The sequence below is a fragment of the Epinephelus fuscoguttatus genome, linkage group LG23 (genome assembly GCF_011397635.1).
Source record: "Epinephelus fuscoguttatus linkage group LG23, E.fuscoguttatus.final_Chr_v1".
In the NCBI taxonomy this organism is placed as follows: Eukaryota; Metazoa; Chordata; class Actinopteri; order Perciformes; family Serranidae; genus Epinephelus; species Epinephelus fuscoguttatus.
In genome coordinates this window covers 4982725-5003127 of record NC_064774.1, presented here as the reverse complement: position 1 = coordinate 5003127, position 20403 = coordinate 4982725, and the positions used below count along the sequence as shown (strand labels likewise).

Sequence of the window (20403 nt, the reverse complement as noted above, 5' to 3'; positions counted from 1 at the left end):
GCATTTGTTTTCTCTCAAAATTTTTGGAAGAAACGACTGATTTTTATTCATTTATTTTGTACAAAGCATCATCAGACAGAGACACAGTCTTTAAGGAATAACTTCAGTTTACCAAACTTAGTCTCAGGTGCAGACAGGTGAGCAGTGTTGTGTTCAGGTCAAACAGACTCAGTGGTATTATATTTGTGTCATCAGACTCCATGTTAAAAAAAAAAAAAAACTAGCTCAAACTTTCTCCAGCCCTGATTGGCTGAGAGGACAGGAGGAGGAGGAGGAGGAGGAGGAGGAGGAGGAGGACCAGAGGGAGATCTCACTGCAGCCAGGTTCTCATTCATACCAGGCAGCGTGGAGACAGACAGGCAGGCAGGGAGACAGCAGGGGACACGTGTGATTATAAACCGCGGGATCTCTACTACAGAGTCCGGATCTGTCCTCTGATGGAGCCTCTGTCTGTCTGTCTGTCTGTCTGTGTGTCTGTCTGTCTGTCTGTGTGTGGATAATGCCGGCAGAGACGGACAGAGGGACCCGGCTGTCCCGCAGGGTGACGGAGGACACCTCAGCCGCTCCTGCGGTAACCGGGAGGACTGCACGGTTTAACGGAGCAGCAGGTTGGACCTGAAGGGACGATGACAGGGTGAGGACATGTCTGATCGGCGGGTGTGAATGAATGTGTGTGTTGAGGTGAAAAACACTGAGCAATGAAATAAAAACCCGAGCAGCGTGTGAGAGAGAAGAGTGTGGCATTAACCCTGCTGTGCGCCATTATGTCTGACTGACATGTTGAGCTGTGTGAGGACCTTAGACTGTATAGGTGAGGACACACTGAGGAGGTGAGTGTTCATAGTTAGTTGTAGAAAGTCTGACGGAACTTGAATGCAGCTTCGAAGTCACGTGACACGAAGGCTGTTCCAACAACAACAGCAACAGCGGAGAGAAGCTGTACTTTTTTGATGGTTTTACGATCTGCAGACATGTTGTCCTCTGCTGTCCTCTGTGTCCTCACTGTCTCTCTGCTCTCTGCATCTGAAGGTGAGCTGTGTCTCACACACACACGCACACACACTTGGAGCTGCTCATGCACACACTTCAGGGTGAGTCATCAGAGAGGTGTGTACATAAATAGACTGCAACGTCACTGTTGTTGGGTTAGAAACATGGCAGAATGTGTTCGTGCATCAAAACAGGGAAGTTAAACAGATGTTTAAACATCAGTACAAACTGACGGACGCTTCCCTGCAGCTGTGTTTCATATTTCCTCCCTGCTGCTCCTCCTGTCAGCTCTCCGTCCTGTCTGACATATTGTTGTTTCAGTGGCTAATGTACCCTCAACAGTTGAAAAGCAGCCCTTTAGCTCACACCGGCACATTTATGTCCCTTAATATGAGCTGTCCACAAAGAGCAGCAACAGGATCGGAGACATGGTGTGGAGCTCATGTTTTCACGTGTTTTTGTCTCAAAATGAGTTCGTCTGTTTCTTTACAGACTCAAACAGCTCCACAGGAGGGAGCTGTTTGAGTCTGTCCTGCTCGCAGTAAGAAGAACTGAGCAGCCTCTTGCTTTCTCCCCAACTCTGTGTTTTCTGTTTCTGTTTCAGACTCACAAGAGATGAAGGTGAAGGCTGAGCAGAACGTCACCCTCCAGTGTCACGCTCGCACTGATGCCCCCATCACTCTGCTGGAGTGGAGCAGACCTGACCTGGAGACAGGTGATTACGTCTTCCTCTACAGGAACGAGCGCTCGTATGAAAGGTATCAGCATCCGTCTTATCGTGGTCGAGTGGTGCTGAGAGATCCAGACATGAAGAATGGAGACGCTTCTGTGATTCTGAGGAACGTCAACATCAACGACACCGGAACATACAAGTGTGAAATTACAGTCAGCAACACGGGACACAGTCAGACACCAGACTCTGAGATCCATCTCCTCAAACTGAAGGTTACAGTTGACTCAGGTGAGTTTGTAGAGCTCAGACTCAGGCGAGTTTGTAGAGTTCAGACTCAGGCGAGTTTGTAGAGTTCAGACTCAGGCGAGTTTGTAGAGCTCAGACTCAGGTGAGTTTGTAGAGCTCAGACTCAGGTGAGTTTGTAGAGCTCAGACTCAGGCGAGTTTGTAGAGCTCAGACTCAGGTGAGTTTGTAGAGCTCAGACTCAGGTGAGTTTGTAGAGCTCAGACTCAGGCGAGTTTGTAGAGCTCAGACTCAGGTGAGTTTGTAGAGCTCAGACTCAGGTGAGTTTGTAGAGCTCAGACTCAGCTGAGTTTGTAGAGCTCAGACTCAGGTGAGTTTGTAGAGCTCAGACTCAGGCGAGTTTGTAGAGTTCAGACTCAGGCGAGTTTGTAGAGTTCAGAGTTCTGTATCCCTCACACCTGTTTTCTGCTCTGCAGGTCACATTGATGGAAACAAGGATGGAAATCTTGGACTCTTGGTTGGTGTGCCAGTTTCTGTTGGTCTTGTTCTCATTTTCGTTCTTGGCGTTGTTGGTTCTTTCATTTTTATTCAACGCCCACGCAAAATGAATCATTCATACACATCTGCTGAAACAGCAGGTGAACCAGGTACTTGAAGCGTCTCAGATCTCTTTACTCCTGACGATGTTTGTGTTCTGCTGCTGCTACAGAAAGATAAAAAAATATATATATTTCTTAAGGGATCAGTGCGCTCAAATTAACAGTTACAATAGAATAACAAACAGCTGCAGAAAGTCGACAGAGAGCATGCTCAGATAAAAGAGTTACAGCCAGGTCGAGGACAGGTGTTGAGACATGATGAATATAGAGGAGCATTCAGCAGCTAAAGAGACAGATACTTTCCTCAGGAGTTGGTGGAGACCAAAACCAGAGCTAAAAGAGAGATAGCAATATCCATCAGGTGACACAGACACAAAGACTCGTAATCATCCAATCATGATGTTGCTCTGCTACTGCTTGGTGTGGAATTAAGCAGCTGTTTGCTAAGACGTATGAACATACATATCAACTGAAAAGATGACGACAGGTTGATGTTGTGTTCACTGCTTGTTTTTTTTTTGGCTTTTTTTTTGTTGAAAACAAATGGACCAGAAGCGACAGGTTGTGCAGGTTTAATACTATTAACTGCATCTTGCTTTAAATCAGAGTGACAGCTTATCAATAGCCAAACGGACAGAGTCAGCCACACAGGATAAAACTGCATCGTCTGCATAAAGACGCACTTTAATTCACGCACTAGCACTTTTATCTTAAGGTAGGTGGGACAGGAATTTTCCGTTTTTATTGTATTAGCATTTCACAAGTTGTAAACTGCACAACTTATTAAGCACTCCATTGTCTAAAATTTAGAGCTGTAACTTTACAAAACAGTTTGTAAAATATATTTTGCAAGACATATGTTAAAGTATGGACGACCAAATGACCAGATTGTATTAATCAATTTCTCAATAAATAATAATATTATACAAAGGTAATACTTTCTGTAATATATAAGTATATAATTATTTATTTATTATTATTATTATTATTATTATTATTATTATTGTTATATAATTGTTACAGAATAAAAAAATTAAATGACCAAAATAGGAGGAATACATTATATTTACATACAGTATAGATACATATATAGATATATATGATTAAAAAAAACTCTTATATTCTTCTAATGATCTTTTCAAAGTATTCCAACTTGTTATTACAGTGTTACTGAACATGGACACCATTTCATACTGTGTCATTGATTTTTTTTTTTTTTACATTTATTTTCTACATTTTTAGTGATTGCCTTTTGATTTGACCCATTTACTTTTCCAGCCGTGTGACATCACTCCATCACTTAGTTTGTCGTCAGTCAGAAAAAGAACGTAGAGAATGTCAGAGCGGAGCGGGGAGCAGAGATGAAAAGAGTTCTGCCTGTGAGTGAAATAAAGAAAACAGCTGTTTGGCAAATTGTATTTTTGAAATGTAAAAGCTGTAAAATATAACGAAGAAAAGTCTGATATATTAAATACGACATAAACGTAAAGCAGCAGGACATGAGATCTTGTGAGGAGTAAAGACAATGGCCACATTGAGACAATATTCTGAATTTGCTAGACAGCATGTAAACAGCTTTTTCTGTTTGGATATTCTGAATTAGGCTTCAGTCTAAATGTAGCACTCCACGATTAACACGTGGGATCTGTAGATTTAATTCAGGTTTTAATACATTTGATTGTGCAAACATGACAGCAACAACGTTTTCAAGAAGGTGGTCAAAGGAATGAAAGAGGGAGGTTTTGTTTTCGTGGTCCAACAAGTTCATTATCTGGAGGACACTTTGACACAAGCAGCGCATTCAGCTTTTCCATATTGTGGCGTGGTAAATGGCATGTCAGGGCATCTTAATGCACGGCTGCATGTGACCTGGAGTAGAGGTGGAAGTCATCAGCTGTGTATAACAGCTGAGTCGGAAAATTTTATTTTTTGGAATGACAGCGAGAAGCCACATTATTTACATGTAAACTCTAACATCCGTTCTTTCATATGATAAGCTGTTACTTTATGTGCTTCAGGATCTGAAAACTTCAGTGTGTGTTACAATCACTTATGAAAGTTCATTAAGGATGATCGATGAATGAAACGAGCATCAGAGCTTCTCAGTCTCACTGCGGAGGTGAAGTTATTTTTTCAGTGCCTGTTTTTATGTTGCACTTTACAAGCACCTGTATAAGCTTTCCTTTTTTATGAATAAATATGTTTATCACTGTTCACGTGTTTCTCTGTTTTATTAATACAGTCATTGTTCATAATACAGACGAGCTGGAGTCGTGTCAGTGAAGCAGGAGAAGTGAGACTGAAGTTTGTTTACCAGAATCTGTTAGACTTTAGACATCAGGTCAGACGTGTCTGTGCAGGTTTATAAACCACACATGCTCACTGCAGACGCTCCATGAAAACACTGATTGAAGATTTTCATGAAACCAAACCCCCTTTTTTAATTCTGTTATATAACCTGCATGTGTTTCTGCAGCAGCCCCTTGAAGTATTTACAGTCTTCTTTATTTAGGGTCCACACTACTCTTCTTCTTCTTCCGAGGAAATCATACTTCCCATGGGTGAAAACTCACCAAACTTTGCACAAAGGTCCAGTCTCATGCCAGATATCCTCAGCTGTAAACTCAAGCCAATAGTCCTGATGGTGGCGCTACAGCAAGCGTCTAAAGTTCAAAACTTTGAAAATTCATAACAAATCAACCATACGTGCTACAACTTCACAGCTTTCATCAAACTGTAGCCCCAATACTGAAGAAACTTTTGTACATTTAAACCTATTAAAAATTATGAAGTTCATCACTCTGTTTTTTTCAAAAACTGTAAAACTTATTAAACCTATCTCCTCCCACAATTTTTGCTCAGTTGACACCAAACTTGCTACAGAGCATCTTCAGACTGTCCTACACAAACTACGTTTCTCAGATTTTTGATTTATCAAAAATTGAGCCTACAGTGCATCAAAATGTTTGACTGTAAACAGTACTGTAAACATATACATGCAAATTCTTGCTAAATAAATCTTCAGTGTTCATGAAAAAAGACAAAATTCTAGAGTCATGGTAGATGATGTGTGGCAAATTTCAGAACTTTATCTCAAAAACTGAATTTTTGACAGCATTTTGAATTTTGCTCTAATGTGAACAATTGGAGTCAATGTAAAAATGGCAATTTTAAACATCAGTTTTTCACTTATGGAGCAAATCAATCATTGTTGCAAACAAATTACCAACATCTCCATGCTGTCTAGATGCAATATGTGTATTTTCAGATTTTTGTCTTGATAACTGAATTTTTTACAGTGGTTTGAAATCTGCTTTTCCATGCATGGACGGCTGCTAAACCTGCACGTCTGGCTTAGTCAGTTTGTGAAGCTACACATGAATTGTCACTGACTAATTAGCTCAGTGAGATAGAAACTGATTCTTAGTCTCAGAGGTTGTGAGTTCAAGCCTCAGCTGATGCAAAAGGCACATTGTGTTGCTAAATTCCTAAATGTCTTCCAGTTCTTCTGCTTGCTGCTCAGAATTACCTAAAAATGCCCGGACCCGACCCATCGCTGTGCAGCAGCAATAATTAGTGTTTGTTTCCTCTCCAGATGGAGGTTGAAGATGGTGTTTTTGTTCATCCGTTCTCAGTCTGTCCTCCTGTGAAACTTAGTTTGACACAGATCAAGCCTGAAATGTTCTCAGCTCTTGTTCTAGAATCAGAAAGACGAGCTTGAGGTCGACAGTCTGCAGCTTCTTCTCGTCATTTCTGTTTGAAGTTGTAGTCCACAGCATCAAAATAAGCCACACTGTTGCTTCAGATCTGTCTGCGGTTTATCTCTGTCGACCACGTGGTGATCATTTCAGCTGAGTCAGCAGTGTGCACGTGCCCCGATCATGAACACAGCGTGACTGTCAGCAAGACGAGAGAATTCAAGAGTTTGTTATTTCCTCAGACATCTCGTGCTCCGAATCTTAAACAAAGTGTTGAAAAGAACCAAAACTGAAGCCTCTTTCCCAGTGGACAACAGAACGCTACGCCCACTAGCATCTGGCCTTTGTCTTTAAAACTAATAATGATATGAAACTTTATTTATAAATCAGCTTTAATACAAGAAATGCAGCACAAAGCTCTTTACAATAAGAGCAGTCTGGGGCGTCACTGACAAAGGCTGCATCTCTGATCGTCTTCCGATAAACCAGCAGCAGATGATCGCAGTGTTCTTGGAGGCAAACCAGGAGCTAGTGATGTAGCAGTCAGTAAAAAGACATGAAATAAAGACATGAATTAATTTCTCTTCATCTTTCTCATTTGGAAATAGTCGAGCCTTAGCTGTGTTTCTGTTATGGTCACCTTGTTAATGTGGGACTTGAAGCTTAGATCCGAATCAAGGATCGACCAAGACTTGTCACCTCAGATTTAATCCAGGGAGTTTAATTCCGAGATCATTGAGCAGCATCTCTGTTTTTGTTTGAGGGCCCACAAGCAGGATTTCAGTTCTCCCTTCATTTAACTTCAAGACATTTGAGTGGAAGAGGTTACGTTTGGCATTCATCCCTCAACTCTGTCTCAGAGAAATAATGTCTGTTTGCATGTCACTAAACTGCTTCTTGATTATGTTTTTGTGGTGTAATCACTGCCACCCCTTGTCTACCAACAAGGAACCGGGTCTCAAACCTTATTTTGAACCGTCCAGAGCATTTTGCCCAAAAACAAAGTGGCTCAGAAACTGGAAAGTTGGTTCTCAGCTGTTGCAGCTGGCAGGTTTTCCTCGACCTGAAGTGCGAGCTGTGACAACATCGGAGGTCGTGTCATATTCTACAGGTTGGAGAGCTGGCTTATGTTCAGAGAGAACGTTCTTCCTTGATAGAGGTGCTTGGGGAGGAATTTTTCAGTTTGCCACATACGTTCATCAGTAAAGTTTCTTCATCATGATAATAGAAATCAACATCTTCTCAGCGTTTCTCTCAGAACGTATTTACTGTTTTAAATTTGTTCTAATTAATTTCCAGGAGATGGGGCTGCATCCCTGGCTCCGATTGGCAGTGAGACATTCTTTGGCTTAATGGAGGTTTTCCTGTATTTTAAAAACACGAATATAAGTTCTAATTTTAATGCAACTGAGTGTAATAGAAACACAAAGCTGTAAAAACTGCAGGATAAAGACTGACAACAAACAGATTCCAGATTAGAGTCGGGTCATTATGTGTCAGGTGTGGCTGCATAATGTTTGTGCTTGATTGTTTGGTGCGGTATTTGAATTTGTCTTTCACTTTCAAAATTCCAGGATGTTCGTTTGTCTGTGGGTGGAGTGGGTTTCCTCACTGTGAACATGACTGACTGTAAAGAAAGACGTCAGCTTTTTAGGAAGTCAAAGTAAAACAAAAAGCTCAAAGACAGTAACATCAATGATAAAACACTTGCAGCTGACAGACATTATTATATATTATTATAGATACTGTCCTGCATCTGGTAAACTGCACTTCATGAAAAAGACGTCTTTAAACAGTGTCTCCTGTCTCTTGTCCCCTGTGGTGATTTGATGGTGTATTTCATTGTTTGTTTTATGATACTGAAAGTTGTGTATTTTAATTGCACTGTGTGTGTCAAAGCCCGACTAGACACCAGAGTTGAAACTAGTGATCACTGTAAACACTGTTAAACTGCATCAAAATTAAAAACATGAATTTAAAATTCAACAGTTGTTGAAGCTGCAGGTGCAGATGTGCTGATATACTGCCACCTGCTGGCTGCTTCCTGTCACTGCTGACACTCCAGAACACATGCTTTTATTACTGTGAACAATGATGAGAGATTTGTCCTCTGTGTCGTTCAGTCTCCTAAAAACTAAAACACAGTAACACACTCAGGTGTTCAATTACTGTGATTACAATAATGTATTACAATAATGGTCAAAGGTAAATTTAGAGGTAAGAAACTGTCATAGTTTTTCATGCAATGCTCAAGATTTGGAGATTTTGTGTGATTTTGTTTCCACAACATGTCTTCTGTCAGATTAGAGGAAAAATACACATTCAGGTGTTTATTTGGGTTCAGACTTAAGTTCTAAAAATTTTTGTAACTAGAGAGATTTAATTACGTAATGCTATTTTTTAACATGTCAAAAAACATTTTTTAGTTAGATATGGAATATATGCTTGAATTAATGTACTCACTCACACATCTAGTCATGTAGTGAATGAAAATCACTGTGATTAAATGTTTTTAAAAAATAGAGTGAGGTTAGGCCTCAACATGTTGGAAGGACAAGTTAGATGCACCTGTCTCACTGTTACTTTCTGGTCTAAGTGGGAAGGACAAAGAAAACAGAGGTGAAGGTTCACTGGAATCACCACGGGCAAAGAAGGCAGAGAGTGAACACATTAAACTCGGTTGCACCTGATTCTACTCTAAGTGTCTCCACTGACTTCCTGAGTACTGCTTTCTTGATTCCAAGATACATTTTTAACAGAAAGACGAGTTCAGTCAAAGGTCCGGAGTCACCTGGCCCAGCTCCAGACATCAGTTTTTACCTCTTCAAGCTCTTATATTCACCAGATTGTCCAGTTTGAGTCCTGTCTATATTCTGAAGGTTTCCACAGAGGGCTTCGTTCAGATATCATTCACAGCCTGATTTACAGAACATTTACACTTGATCTAATATTCAGATTTTTGTTCTGGGAACGGAGGAAAATTCTGATATTTTTTTATTCGATACTGCCTCATTTGCAGATTTAGAATTTTTTAAAACCTGTAATGCAAAAAATAATTGTCTTCATGTAATTAATCAACTGATGTGATGGAAAATATGGTATTTGACCTTATTTTTGTCTTTAGCGTGTAATGCATGTTTGCTATGATGTATGATGTATATTGTTCAGTTTACCCCTACTGTGACAGCAGTGAGAAATACAACAGAGGCCTGATGGGAATAGCGTTAAAGGGAGGTTCCCGCAACAAGTGTCCTTGCTAGCCTCAAGAGATGTTGTGTCTTAGGGATGTCAAACCACCTGAGTGCCATATATTTTGACTTTTGTGTTATGGGAATTATACAGATAGCGCTCACTCGATATGGGAACTATAAGGATAGAAGGGTGAGAGGACATGGCCCCTCATTCACTGACTGACTGTTGTGCGGTTGTATCTGTGTGTGAGTCCATTCATGAATGCTTCATAAAACTCAAGAAAGACAGCCGACGTGTGAAGACTTTTTCTTTAAACTGTTCATTAAATAGTAGTTTTGCCACCACAAACTTGGCGACCACGAAGGAACCTCATCTGTGAGCAGATTCTGGAATTCTGGACTGACGGTGTGAAGACTGTGTGCACAGCCAGAGCTGAGGCTCTTACACCTCAAACTCCCCCACAAAGGAAGGTTGAGAGGAGGGCCTGATGTCTGGAAAACCAGGATTCCCTTCACCGTTGGGGTCCAATGAACTTGGTGGCTGTCAACACCTCGCTGTCTGTTCTGGTGAGTTTTGAGGACTGCGCAGGAAAAGTCTTTTCCACCTATTGAGACAGGTTGGCAGACGTGCCAGGCACCGTTTCTGGGAAGCGGAGTGCAGGAAAAGTGGTGAGCTCGGTTTAGGTCAGGGACCTAAAGTAGTGTAGGTTGGGAACCTAACACGACACCTGATTATTTCAGCCGTTAAGGGCGGAAGAAAAGGTGGTGAGAAGCTGTCTGGGTTAGAGGAGAAGTAGAGATGCTTGCTATCAAAGTGGAACAGACAGAGTGAGTGAAGCGTGTTTTTCTTTATTTCCTTTTTGTTATTTGGGAACTTGGGAAAAGGTACCCAAATAAATCTTGTGGTAGATGGGATTAAGATTGAGCAAGTTTCTGTATTTAAGTTTCTTGGTGTTACAATAGATGAAAAACTCAGCTGGAAATCACACATCAAACATATCCACTCCAAAATATCAAGAAGCATTGCAGTATTAAACAAAGCAAAACAGGTTTTAGATCACAAATCACTCCACATTCTGTACTGTTCACTGGTTTTACCATATCCAAGTTACTGTGCAGAGGGCTGGGGCAGCACCTACAAAACTACACTACAGCCATTAATCATTCTTCAAAAAAGAGCAATACGCTGCATTCACAAAGCTGGATATCAGGATCATACAAACCCATTATTCTTACAGGCACATATATTAAAACTGGAAGACCTGATCAATTATCAAATAGCACATATAATGTTTAGGGCAAAAAATCATTTACTAGCAGCAAATATTCAAAATATGTTTACACAAAAAGAGGGAATTTATAATTTAAGAGGGCTATTCGATGTTAAAACCACAAGTTTTCGTAGTACCAGGAAAAGTTTTTGTATTTCTCTTTGGGGAGTAAAGTTATGAAACAGTCTTGATGGGGAGCTCAAGAAATGTCCAAACATGAAGCAATTTTAAAAAAGATATAAAGAAATGATTTTGATTTGATTAAAATCAATCAAATCAAAATCAAATCAATAAGTCGTGCGCATTTTAGGGTAAAAGGGAAAAAAATAATTCCTTTAAAGTGATAAGTTTGTGCATTTTTTGAGATTGATTTTTGCTTCCACAAATTTGATTTACTTCTAATACTACTAAGAAAACTGAGAGTTTGATTACAATGGGATCTGGACAGAGCAATACCTCAAAAGGGAGAATTGAGTCTGATTATGGCGCTCCCAACGTGAGGTTTATGGAGATTAATTATGGAAAAGAGAGCGTGGCTCAGTTAGATCTGTGGGTCAATAAGTCCTGTTTCTCGAGAACAGGCAGCCTGAGTGTTAAACAGCTTGAGGCTTTAGAGGTGAGGTTGACAGACTTAGAAAGAAGGGGGTTGGAAGTTTGGAGGTAAGGTCAAGTTCCAGGCAGATTGGTCAGCTCTTAGTAGTTGGATGAGGGAAGCCAAGCATAGGCAGGGCCCCAAAGGTTTCCCAGCGCAGTGTTTGAAGCTGGATTCGGACCTCGACTTGGCTCCACCTACACGTCCCCCACCATATGTGGAACTACCTGACCTGGAGGGAGCAGCCGGCTCCTCTGGATCAGCGCCAAAGGTAGAGGGAAAAGCAAAAATGAAAGCACAGAAAGGAAGCCGCGATGTGCCACCTCACACGGTCACTCCTACCTCCACGTCATCCCTGCGCAGCGGAAAAGTTTTCAAAGAAGGAGATGGGCAGGAGGAGGAAGAGGAATCAAGGTGATGATGGTTGCTCCTATGATGGAGGTGGCAGGTGGGAACGGAGAAACACAACTCGTGTACAGACCATGGCTCATGAGTGACATGATGGAGGCCATGGCGACTCTGCCACTCATCATAGAGGGAGGAGAGAAATTTGGAGAGCAACTGCTGTTGTTGATTCAGCAGTACAGACCAACCATCAATGAACTGAGGCGTATGCTGTCACGATACATGACAAATGACTGGCTCAAGGTGGCTGATTTGTTTGCAGAGACTGTAAATGTCAGACTGGCCCACCATGACTTTGAGAACGCTGCCAATGCTGAATACAAGGCCAATGAAAACAAAATTCCCTGTTTGTTTGGACTGGGGAAAAGTGGTGGCGGTTAAGCAGGGAGCAGAGAATGTCTCTGCTTATCTGTTCCGCCTGAGACAAGCAGCGATGCAGTGTGGTGGACTGACCGAAGAAGGAGCTGAGGGAAAAGAGGGTGAAAGACACGCAACTCAACTGCGTCTGCTTTTCCTCAATGGACTAAAACCAGAGATTGTGGATATAGTTCGGTTTTTCTCACATGGCCAACAACAGATCTCGCGGACACTGAGAGACGCGCTGTGGGTGCAGAGGCTGAGCTCCAGCGTCAGAGAGAGGAGGAAGAAATTGGAGAAAAGAGACCGCCTCTCCGCTAAACTGCAGCTGGCTCAACCACAGGACTTCCAGGGAGGATGGAAAGGAAAGTCCAGAGGAGGAAAAAAAGACAATGATAAATGTTTCAACTGTGGCAAAAGAGGACATTGAGCGAGAAACTGCCGTAAAGGGAAGAAAAACAAGGGAAAAGATGGGGCGGATGAGTCACACTGACTATATGGTGAGAGCACGAGTACGGACGAATCTGACGACACTGACCAGGGGCCTCATTTATAAAGCTTGCTTACGCACAAAATGGGCCTTGAAAGTGGCGTACGCCACTTCCCAAGCAAAGGTTGTGATTTTTAAAAATAAACTTGGCGGGAGAATGTGTGCACCTGTAAGCAAACTCTGAGTCATGCGTGCGCACATTTTGGAAGACACTGGGAAGTGGCGACGCAGACGGCGAGGTGGAGAAGTGGAGTCAGATTTTTATTGATGTCTCACACAAATTTAGAGGCCGTTTACACGTTGCTGGCTATTTTCATAAACGGACATTTCACCGTCTCCATTTTCAAAAAGATCTTCGTTTACACTCACCGTGTATATATACACAAGAGCATGCCAAACCTGTAGGTGGCAGTGTAACGAGAAGCTCAAGCCTTCCATGTATCCATTGTCACCATAGCAACATAGGTCACACTTTTGACACAGGCGCAAGTTCCGGCGCATACTGTGACGTCGGCTGCCTATAACTCCGTTTATCTCCATTTATCTCAGTTTACATGCAACCGGAGTTTTCCAAAATCTCCACTCCGTTTTTAGAAAGACTCGTTTTCAGAGGAGAAATCTCCATTTGCGTGTAAACGAAGGACACAAACGAAGGAAGATGTCTCTGTTTATCAAAATCACCGTGTACGTGTAAACGGCCTCTAAATGTCACACGATATCCATCTTAGATCCACGTTATCATTGAAATTAAATCCAGCAGCCTTATTTTGCGCTTGGAGTGAGTGATAATTGTTTCATAAAAACGTTGTAAAATCCAACTCAAATCCTGAATTGAAATTCTTTCTAAATACGTATTTAATCCTCACTGCCTCTAACGTCTCATTGTCCACTCTGAGCGCAGGAGGGGGAGAGGACGGCGCGACTGCATGGAATATATTTATTTATTTAGCTAAATATTTCCAGTGCATTTATCATGTCTTGAAATACAGCCATTAAGCACAATCGTTACACTCATTTCATCAGCCCTACTTAGACATGTGCTGTTTACGACAAAACCGGCATGAAGAAACGTGTTCGCTTATTACACTTTCATCTTTGAATTGTATTTCAAATTACACGTTGTGTTTTGGGACAGGGATACCACTGGTTCATGCTGTAATTCAGGCTGAGTGTCTGATCAGACTAATTGCCATAAACATATAAATACTGCGTTGACCCTCGTGCGTAATTGTGCAAGATGGCACTGGCACATCCTCCTTTTTGCCTCCACCTTTAATAAATGTGATTCTTTATGTCGCACATCAATGTCAAACATCCTCAAATTTAAAAGCAACACATTAACTACATGTTGGTAAAGGAGTAGAAATATTTGGTCTACCTTTAGATCAGACCACTTTTTTTTCTCTGTCACTGTCCGTGCAGTCCCACAGACACAGCTGACAGCATCAGCAGCGTTGATGTGTTGCCACTTTTTTCGCTTTCATTCATTAGTGATCCCGCTGCTGTGGCCACCAAATAAAATCTTTCTTCAGTCCTCCACCTCCCGTTAAAGGGTCTCTAGCTCAGTCTCGGAGAAATTCCGTTTTTTGGTTCGTTTCTCACCTGTCGCCATGACTCACACAACACTTGCATGCCGGCTTATTTATATGCAGATCGCATTCATGAGGTGATTTGCATGACCATTTATGGTTGAACTAGGGCGTGTAGAGGGCGGAATATGAGGCGGATCTGGGTGCGCACAACTCCAGGAGGTCTGTGATTTATAAAGAGAACATTGCGTGCAAGTGTGCGTGCGCACGGTTTTATAGAAATCTGATTATTTTTTGGCGCACGCCATTTTCAGCTTTTTGGCGCACGTCAGCTTTCAGTATGAATCCTAAGCACTCTTTTATAAATGAGGCCCCTGGCAAACCAACCAACGCTTCAGACACGTGAGAACACTGACACTAACACAAATACAGAAACACACAACATGCACATCAGGACTGATGCAGAGTATGAGCTTGTTTCTGATGCAATTCTGCACCTTGAATCTAAACAAAGACAGTGAGCATAGCAATGTGATGCCTGATTTTTCAGCGGAGGCATACAAAAAGATGCATCAATACACACTGACAGTTAACTGTGTTGAGATCTCTTTCTTGGTGGATTCTGGGGCCACAGAATCAGTCGTAAGGCGCTGTGATTTTCGTGAGAAGTCTACACCTAAATCAGACAATAGACCCTGTCATAATCAATATCCTCTCAGACGTGAAGCAGTTGAAGGCATTAAACCTGTGTTTGATGATCTGTTGAAAGCGGGCGTGATTGTTCCATGTGCAGACTCTCCTGTGAGAACGCCCTTATGTCCTGTGCGTAAAATACGACCTGATGGCGAATCTGCAGAGTGGAGATTTGTGCAAAACCTGCAAGCTGTAAATGCTGCTGTGCAGGCCAGGGAGCCTACGGTCCCAAAATCCACATACAATTCTGTCCCAAGTTCCAGCTGATAGCAAATGGTTTTCAGTTGTTGATCTGTCAAATGCTTTTTTCAGTGTTCCAGTACACCCAAACAGTCAATTCTGGTTTGCATTTTGATTTGAAATTCTGCTTTGAGAGACAGTTTGGAAACTCTTGTAGTGCCTAAAGGAAGTGTTTTGTTGCAGTGTGTTGATGGCCTGTTGATTGCGAGTGCGACCAGAGAAGATTGTGTTAAAGACACCCTCGCCTTGCTGACTCATTTGGCTGAACAGGGTCATAAAGCCAGCCTGTCAAAACTACAATTTGTTGCAAAAGAGTTCACATTCCTGGGTCACGTGATCTCTTCCTAATTATGCTGAGATTGAGGCACCATTAGCAGCAATTGCTCATGGGAAAGGCCTGAAACCATCTGATTGTGTCATTTGGACTCCTGACGCAGAGAAATCTTTTGTTGATTTGAATCTTTCTTTGCAAACACCTCCTACTCTTGGACTGCCTGACTGTACACGACCGTTTGCCCAGACTGGGGTTTCATTAAATGGTGTACAGATAATTTCCTCGTGGTCAATGTGAAGAAAACAAAAGAGATGGTCATAGATTTTAATAAAAAGGGAATTATAGTTCCACCCTCAGATATCAATGGTGTAGTGGTAGAGCGGGTCTCAACATACACATGTTTGGGTGTTGAAATTGACAACAAACTGACATTCAATGAATGTGCACAAAATAAGGCCAAAAAGTTGCAGAAGAGGATGGTTTTCATAAGGAAACTCAATCATTTTAGAATGGATAGCTGTATTCTTCAGATGTTTTACAAAGCTGTCTTACAGAGTGTCTTATCCTTTGGCCTTATTTGTGCCTTTGGAAACATGTATATTCAGGATCAGAAGAAACTGCAACGAATGGTCGAAACAGCCAGCAGGATCATTGGAGTTGATCAGGTGTCTGTAGCTCAACTGTACAACGACCTCAGTCTAAAAAAGACAGAACAAATTCTAAATGACTGAACCCACCCTCTTCATCTGAAGTTTTTAAGAAGTAACAGGTCAAGTGGCAGAATCCTGCAGAGGAAAATTAGGACCACAAGGTACAGCAAGTCTTTTGTGCCTACAGCAATTAGACTGCACAACAATAGATTTAAAAATTCCTAAGCACTTTAAACTATGAGCATATATGTGGGCATCCCAGTATTTTATTTATTCATACATGCTTGTCATGTTTCCTCAATGTTCTTACTGTTTTGTCTGTCTTGTCCCTGTTTTTCTTTTCTAATGTTTTGTATCTATTGTTTTTAATGCTACACAGTAGGCTGTATAACAATGGAATGTGTAATGGTGACCACATGAATTTCCCACTTGTGGGATAATAAAGTTTACCTTGACCTTTTGATCACTTGCAGATGGATTTCGTTGAACTAACACCGAGCAAAGGGAAAAAGTTTGTTTTGGTGATTGTGTGGAGCTTTTCCCACGGCTAAACAGGATGCAGCAGCAGTGGCGAAGGCTTTGATGACTCTGATTCCCAGGTGGGGAATTCCAACTAAAATCAGCTCAGATAATGGTACACCTTTTGTGAGCGCAGCCTTGGAAGCTGCTAACTCCAAACAGCAGAATGCCTGTTATCATAATTCCAATTATGTACAACAGAAAGGATCAACAGGCACACGATCGTCCACTTCTCCCAGGAGTCCATCGTGTATCCGGCTGCAAACGTTCCTTCAGGGCAGGTGGGCTCTCCTTTGCCCAGTCTCCTTGTTGAGAAAATCTGGTCAATTGCGTTGAGAGACCAGCTAATCAAATCCATGGTATTAGTTTTCGGAGAGAAATGCAGAGAGAGGCTGCGATAGATCAGACAGAGACAGCACTAGACAAATGTATGAAAATTAGTGCATTTTTACTCATTTAACTTGTAATATAGAAATATCTTTTAAATGCAAGTTTCATGGGGAGATATATCAGTTCTTCACTCAGTGTGTCAACCCTGAAGTATTCAACATTTAGTTATTTGTTCGTCTTTATTTTGTCTTTATTTCTGCTCGTGTCATGTTGTGTGGTGACGTCAGAGAGAGGAATGAAGGGACTTTATTGAAGGTGGTTTCCAGTATAAACGGTACTTCTCCTCTGCTGGTGAATGACTGAATGACCCGCCCTTCTCTGCCTCTGATTGGCTGGTACTCGTTGCCTTTATTGGTTGGTTGGTGAGACTGTAAGGCTAAGCCAATCAGAGGCAGAGCAAGGCGGGTCATGCCTTCGCCTTCAGAGGAATCAGCCTTTCTCCTCCAGACTGTCGGCTGTGTGCGAGCAGTGTGTCGGAGCTGAGCGCCTTTTAAACAATCTGTCATCACTTCATCTGCTGTGAGAAGAACATTTAGTTTCCTCTGATCGACACCAAACTGAGGAGGAGGAGGAGGAGGTAGGTCTACTTCAACTTTCCTTTGACTTTATACGAGAGGGAAACTCTGGTGATGTCGCGTGCTGTGCCGAGTAATCCAGGAAGTGTTTCTGCGATGCGCCTATGTTATCGATAATAATAATAATAATAATAATAATAATAATAATAGTAATGCACTTTTCATCCTTGGATCTCAGAGTGCTACAGGTTAGAGCACAGTATAAAAACATATGAAAAACCCACTATAATTGGCTCAAATCAACAGTCAGAGGCTGAAGTTTTCGGGGCTGCTTTAAAAGAGTCCAGGCTCTGTGGGGCCCTCAGCTGGAGAGGGCCCGAAAGTAGAATTACCCAATCCAGGGGCCTGTTGTTCGAAACCTAGATAAGGGATTAAGCCGGGATATGTTGGTTATCCTGGCTTAATTTAGCATTGATTCGGTTGTTCGAAAGCAGAGGCACATATGTTGCCATGGAGACCAGCCTGGTGCCTTATCTGTCCAGTCAGCTGTCACTGCGATCGGAAATCAGTGTGTTCTACGGTCATTTCATGTTCTTATGTACGTATTTGCCTCATTTTGAACAAAATACATTAAACCTACAATAATAAAAAAAAAACATTTAACATTTAAAACATTATTTTTGTCATAGCCCAATAGCCCCACTCACCTGAATAAGTTACACCTGGCTTGACAAAGCCACGCCTCCTCAGCCTGGCTTGGTGTTCAAACAACCAATGAAGCCAGGATGGACTGAGGGGAATTTGTCCAACCTCGCTTTTCCACTTATCCTGGACTGGTTCATTCTACTTTCGAACAACAGGCCCCAGGATAAGTGGAAAAGCGAGGCTGGACAAAGTCTCCTAAGTCCATCCTGGCATCCTGAAAGTCCCTCCTGTCGTCTATTCCTAATCACTGTTCCTTGACCTCGATGGGAAACGTCACAAGGTCAAGGAAAGATGAGCAGGAGAATTCATAAGGACTTCAGAAATGATGGACTCGAGGCTCATCCTACTCTCCAGTGTGCTATGTGTGAGCTCAGTCCTGCGTGTTCTTTAATGAAGCAATAGGAGAAGATATTCGGTCTCAGTTAATGTAGTTTATTAAGCAGTAAAGGAATAAAATTACAGAGCTCTGGGTCTCAACTTCACGTCCCTGACGAACAACAAAGGTGTGTCAGTTGTAGTGTTAGATTTAATCTTTAATCAAGTAAAGGTGTCATACTGCATAAATTGATTAAGAGTGAAGGTTATATAACCATGTTTTATGTATAAGTTCCTATAAAACTGTTTGTTATGCATCTATGTGATAAAACACTGTTATACAGGTCTATGTATTCACATTGAAGAGCACACATATACCACACCATGTACTGTCTAATAATAACACACACACACTCTAAGAGTTCACATTGCATGAAAGCACAGGGGATTGTATAGAGAAAGTCCCCAGGTTTCATATGTTTTTAAAAAATAAAGTGAAACCAGGTTCAAACCTAACGGTGGGAGAATTTGGGGACTTCCAGGCCCAGGGATTACACCATTAGGTCATGTTTGGACAAGGGCCCAAGGGGCCGGCCACCAATAGATTTGGACCAGATGAAAAAGGGCTAAAAAGAAAAAGACCTGCCACCAATAGGTTTGAACGCAGGTAGGAAGGACTAAAGGGAAAGGGTGGAGATTCTCTCGAATCTTCACCAGCATAAACGGTAGAGCGAAGAGAGTGAAACTTCAGTCTTGCTCCGGAGCCTGACTCATGAGTTGTATGTGTCGAAGCTTGTGAACACATTAAACTCGATTGCACCAGATTCCATTTGACTCCAGTGTTTCTCTAAGTGTCAGCCAACTGAACCTAAGATACTAAAACAACTCAGAGGACGATCTGTAAGAGAAGTAGAAGGCGAGGTCGGGAGCCATCTGGCCCACTTCCAGGCACCGATTTTCGCTTCTACACAGTTCACGAAGTCTGACCTCCTGTCCTTCCCCTGACCCAGTATATTTGAGCGTAACAGAGTGTCATTGTGCACGCGAGGCATTGTCCTCTTCTCATTGGCGGTTCCACTTCCTCCTTCACCACACCACGCCCCTGCCTCGTGTTAATCTGACTCCTTCCCGCTGGCGGTGGGGCGTGGTTCCTGTTTTACATTTTCTACATCACTTTCTATTCTTTTTACCATATATGAAACTAATTATCTAAGCATTGTGATATGTGCTCCTCAGACTTCATGTCTCTTCCTCTCCTGTACTTCTCCGCTTCTGCAAAGCAAACACATTCAGATCAGCTGAAATCATCTCAGTATTCTCATTGTTCACACATCTAAAACTTATATAGTGAAACACAACTTATAGTAAAACACATAAAATCATTCTATTCCCAGCAGAAAAGAGAACCGCGTAGCTGAGAGAATCTGACCGCACTTACGCTGGGCTACGTCATCATGTGACGGCGGACGTCAGTGACGTAGGTCGACCGTGGTGAAACTACAGTTTAGTTTACATGGACTACAAAAAGCGCATCTCAGATACTCCGCCCCGTGCCTGCTTACCATGTTGCTTCATGCAGGCTATATAAACGTGGACAGCACAGTGAAAAATATGACTTAATTACCAACGTCTGAATTGAATTAAAAAAGATAGATAGGCAGTCACAAAACTGAAACGCTGAAAATGGTTGCTCACACTCACCCTCCTGAATCATTGTGATTATTTATGACAAATGTTCAAGTGTATGCAAGAGAGGCAAATATGTTAGGCTTACAAATCTACTACTGTACGTATCATCCTTAAGTTGCAAACATGTTGAATTAAAAACATCATCTAAATAAAAAGGTTTCATATCCCTTTTTCTTGAAACACAAACTTCTGTGTTAATATGCCAATCAATCATCATCTGTCATTTGCTTACAATAGTTTAAAAACGACCACGTAAACACTCAGTAAACACCTTGAAATGTTGACATGGTTGTGCCTTGAAGTTATTTTTTATTTTATTTTCTTAATTGTGTTTATTGGATTTTCCATTATATCAGTGACAATAACAACACAGGA

The 20403-nt window shown here is 41.8% G+C and overlaps 2 protein-coding genes across 6 annotated transcripts in view; both read left to right on the top strand.

Annotated features, from left to right (window-relative positions):
• Positions 1 to 326: 326 nt before the first annotated feature.
• On the top strand, positions 327 to 4719 carry LOC125883804 (coxsackievirus and adenovirus receptor homolog). 4 transcript variants are annotated; one of them, XM_049568387.1, is made up of 3 exons: positions 327 to 634; positions 1595 to 1951; positions 2383 to 4719. In XM_049568387.1, exons 2-3 carry the CDS (start codon positions 1606 to 1608, stop codon positions 2559 to 2561), a joined length of 525 nt encoding a protein of 174 aa, XP_049424344.1. In that variant the 5' UTR covers positions 327 to 634; positions 1595 to 1605; the 3' UTR covers positions 2562 to 4719. The 4 variants fall into 4 exon arrangements, with proteins under 4 accessions (XP_049424344.1, XP_049424347.1, XP_049424345.1 ...); XM_049568390.1 differs by lacking the exon at positions 327 to 634 and adding an exon at positions 649 to 1029 and having other exon boundaries at positions 1595 to 2051; positions 2327 to 4719; XM_049568388.1 differs by lacking the exons at positions 327 to 634; positions 2383 to 4719 and adding exons at positions 649 to 1029; positions 2102 to 2363 and having other exon boundaries at positions 1595 to 2051.
• Positions 4720 to 11686: 6967 nt separating this feature from the next.
• LOC125883750 (zinc finger protein 709-like) overlaps positions 11687 to 20403 on the top strand; it is a 40223-nt gene continuing 31506 nt past the window's right edge. Inside the window, exon 1 of one of the 2 annotated variants that reach the window (XM_049568277.1) lies at positions 11687 to 12519. The gene's annotated coding sequence lies outside the window, so the exon portion shown is untranslated. The remainder of the gene's footprint in view (positions 12520 to 20403) is intronic. The other variant, XM_049568284.1, reaches the window with a different exon arrangement.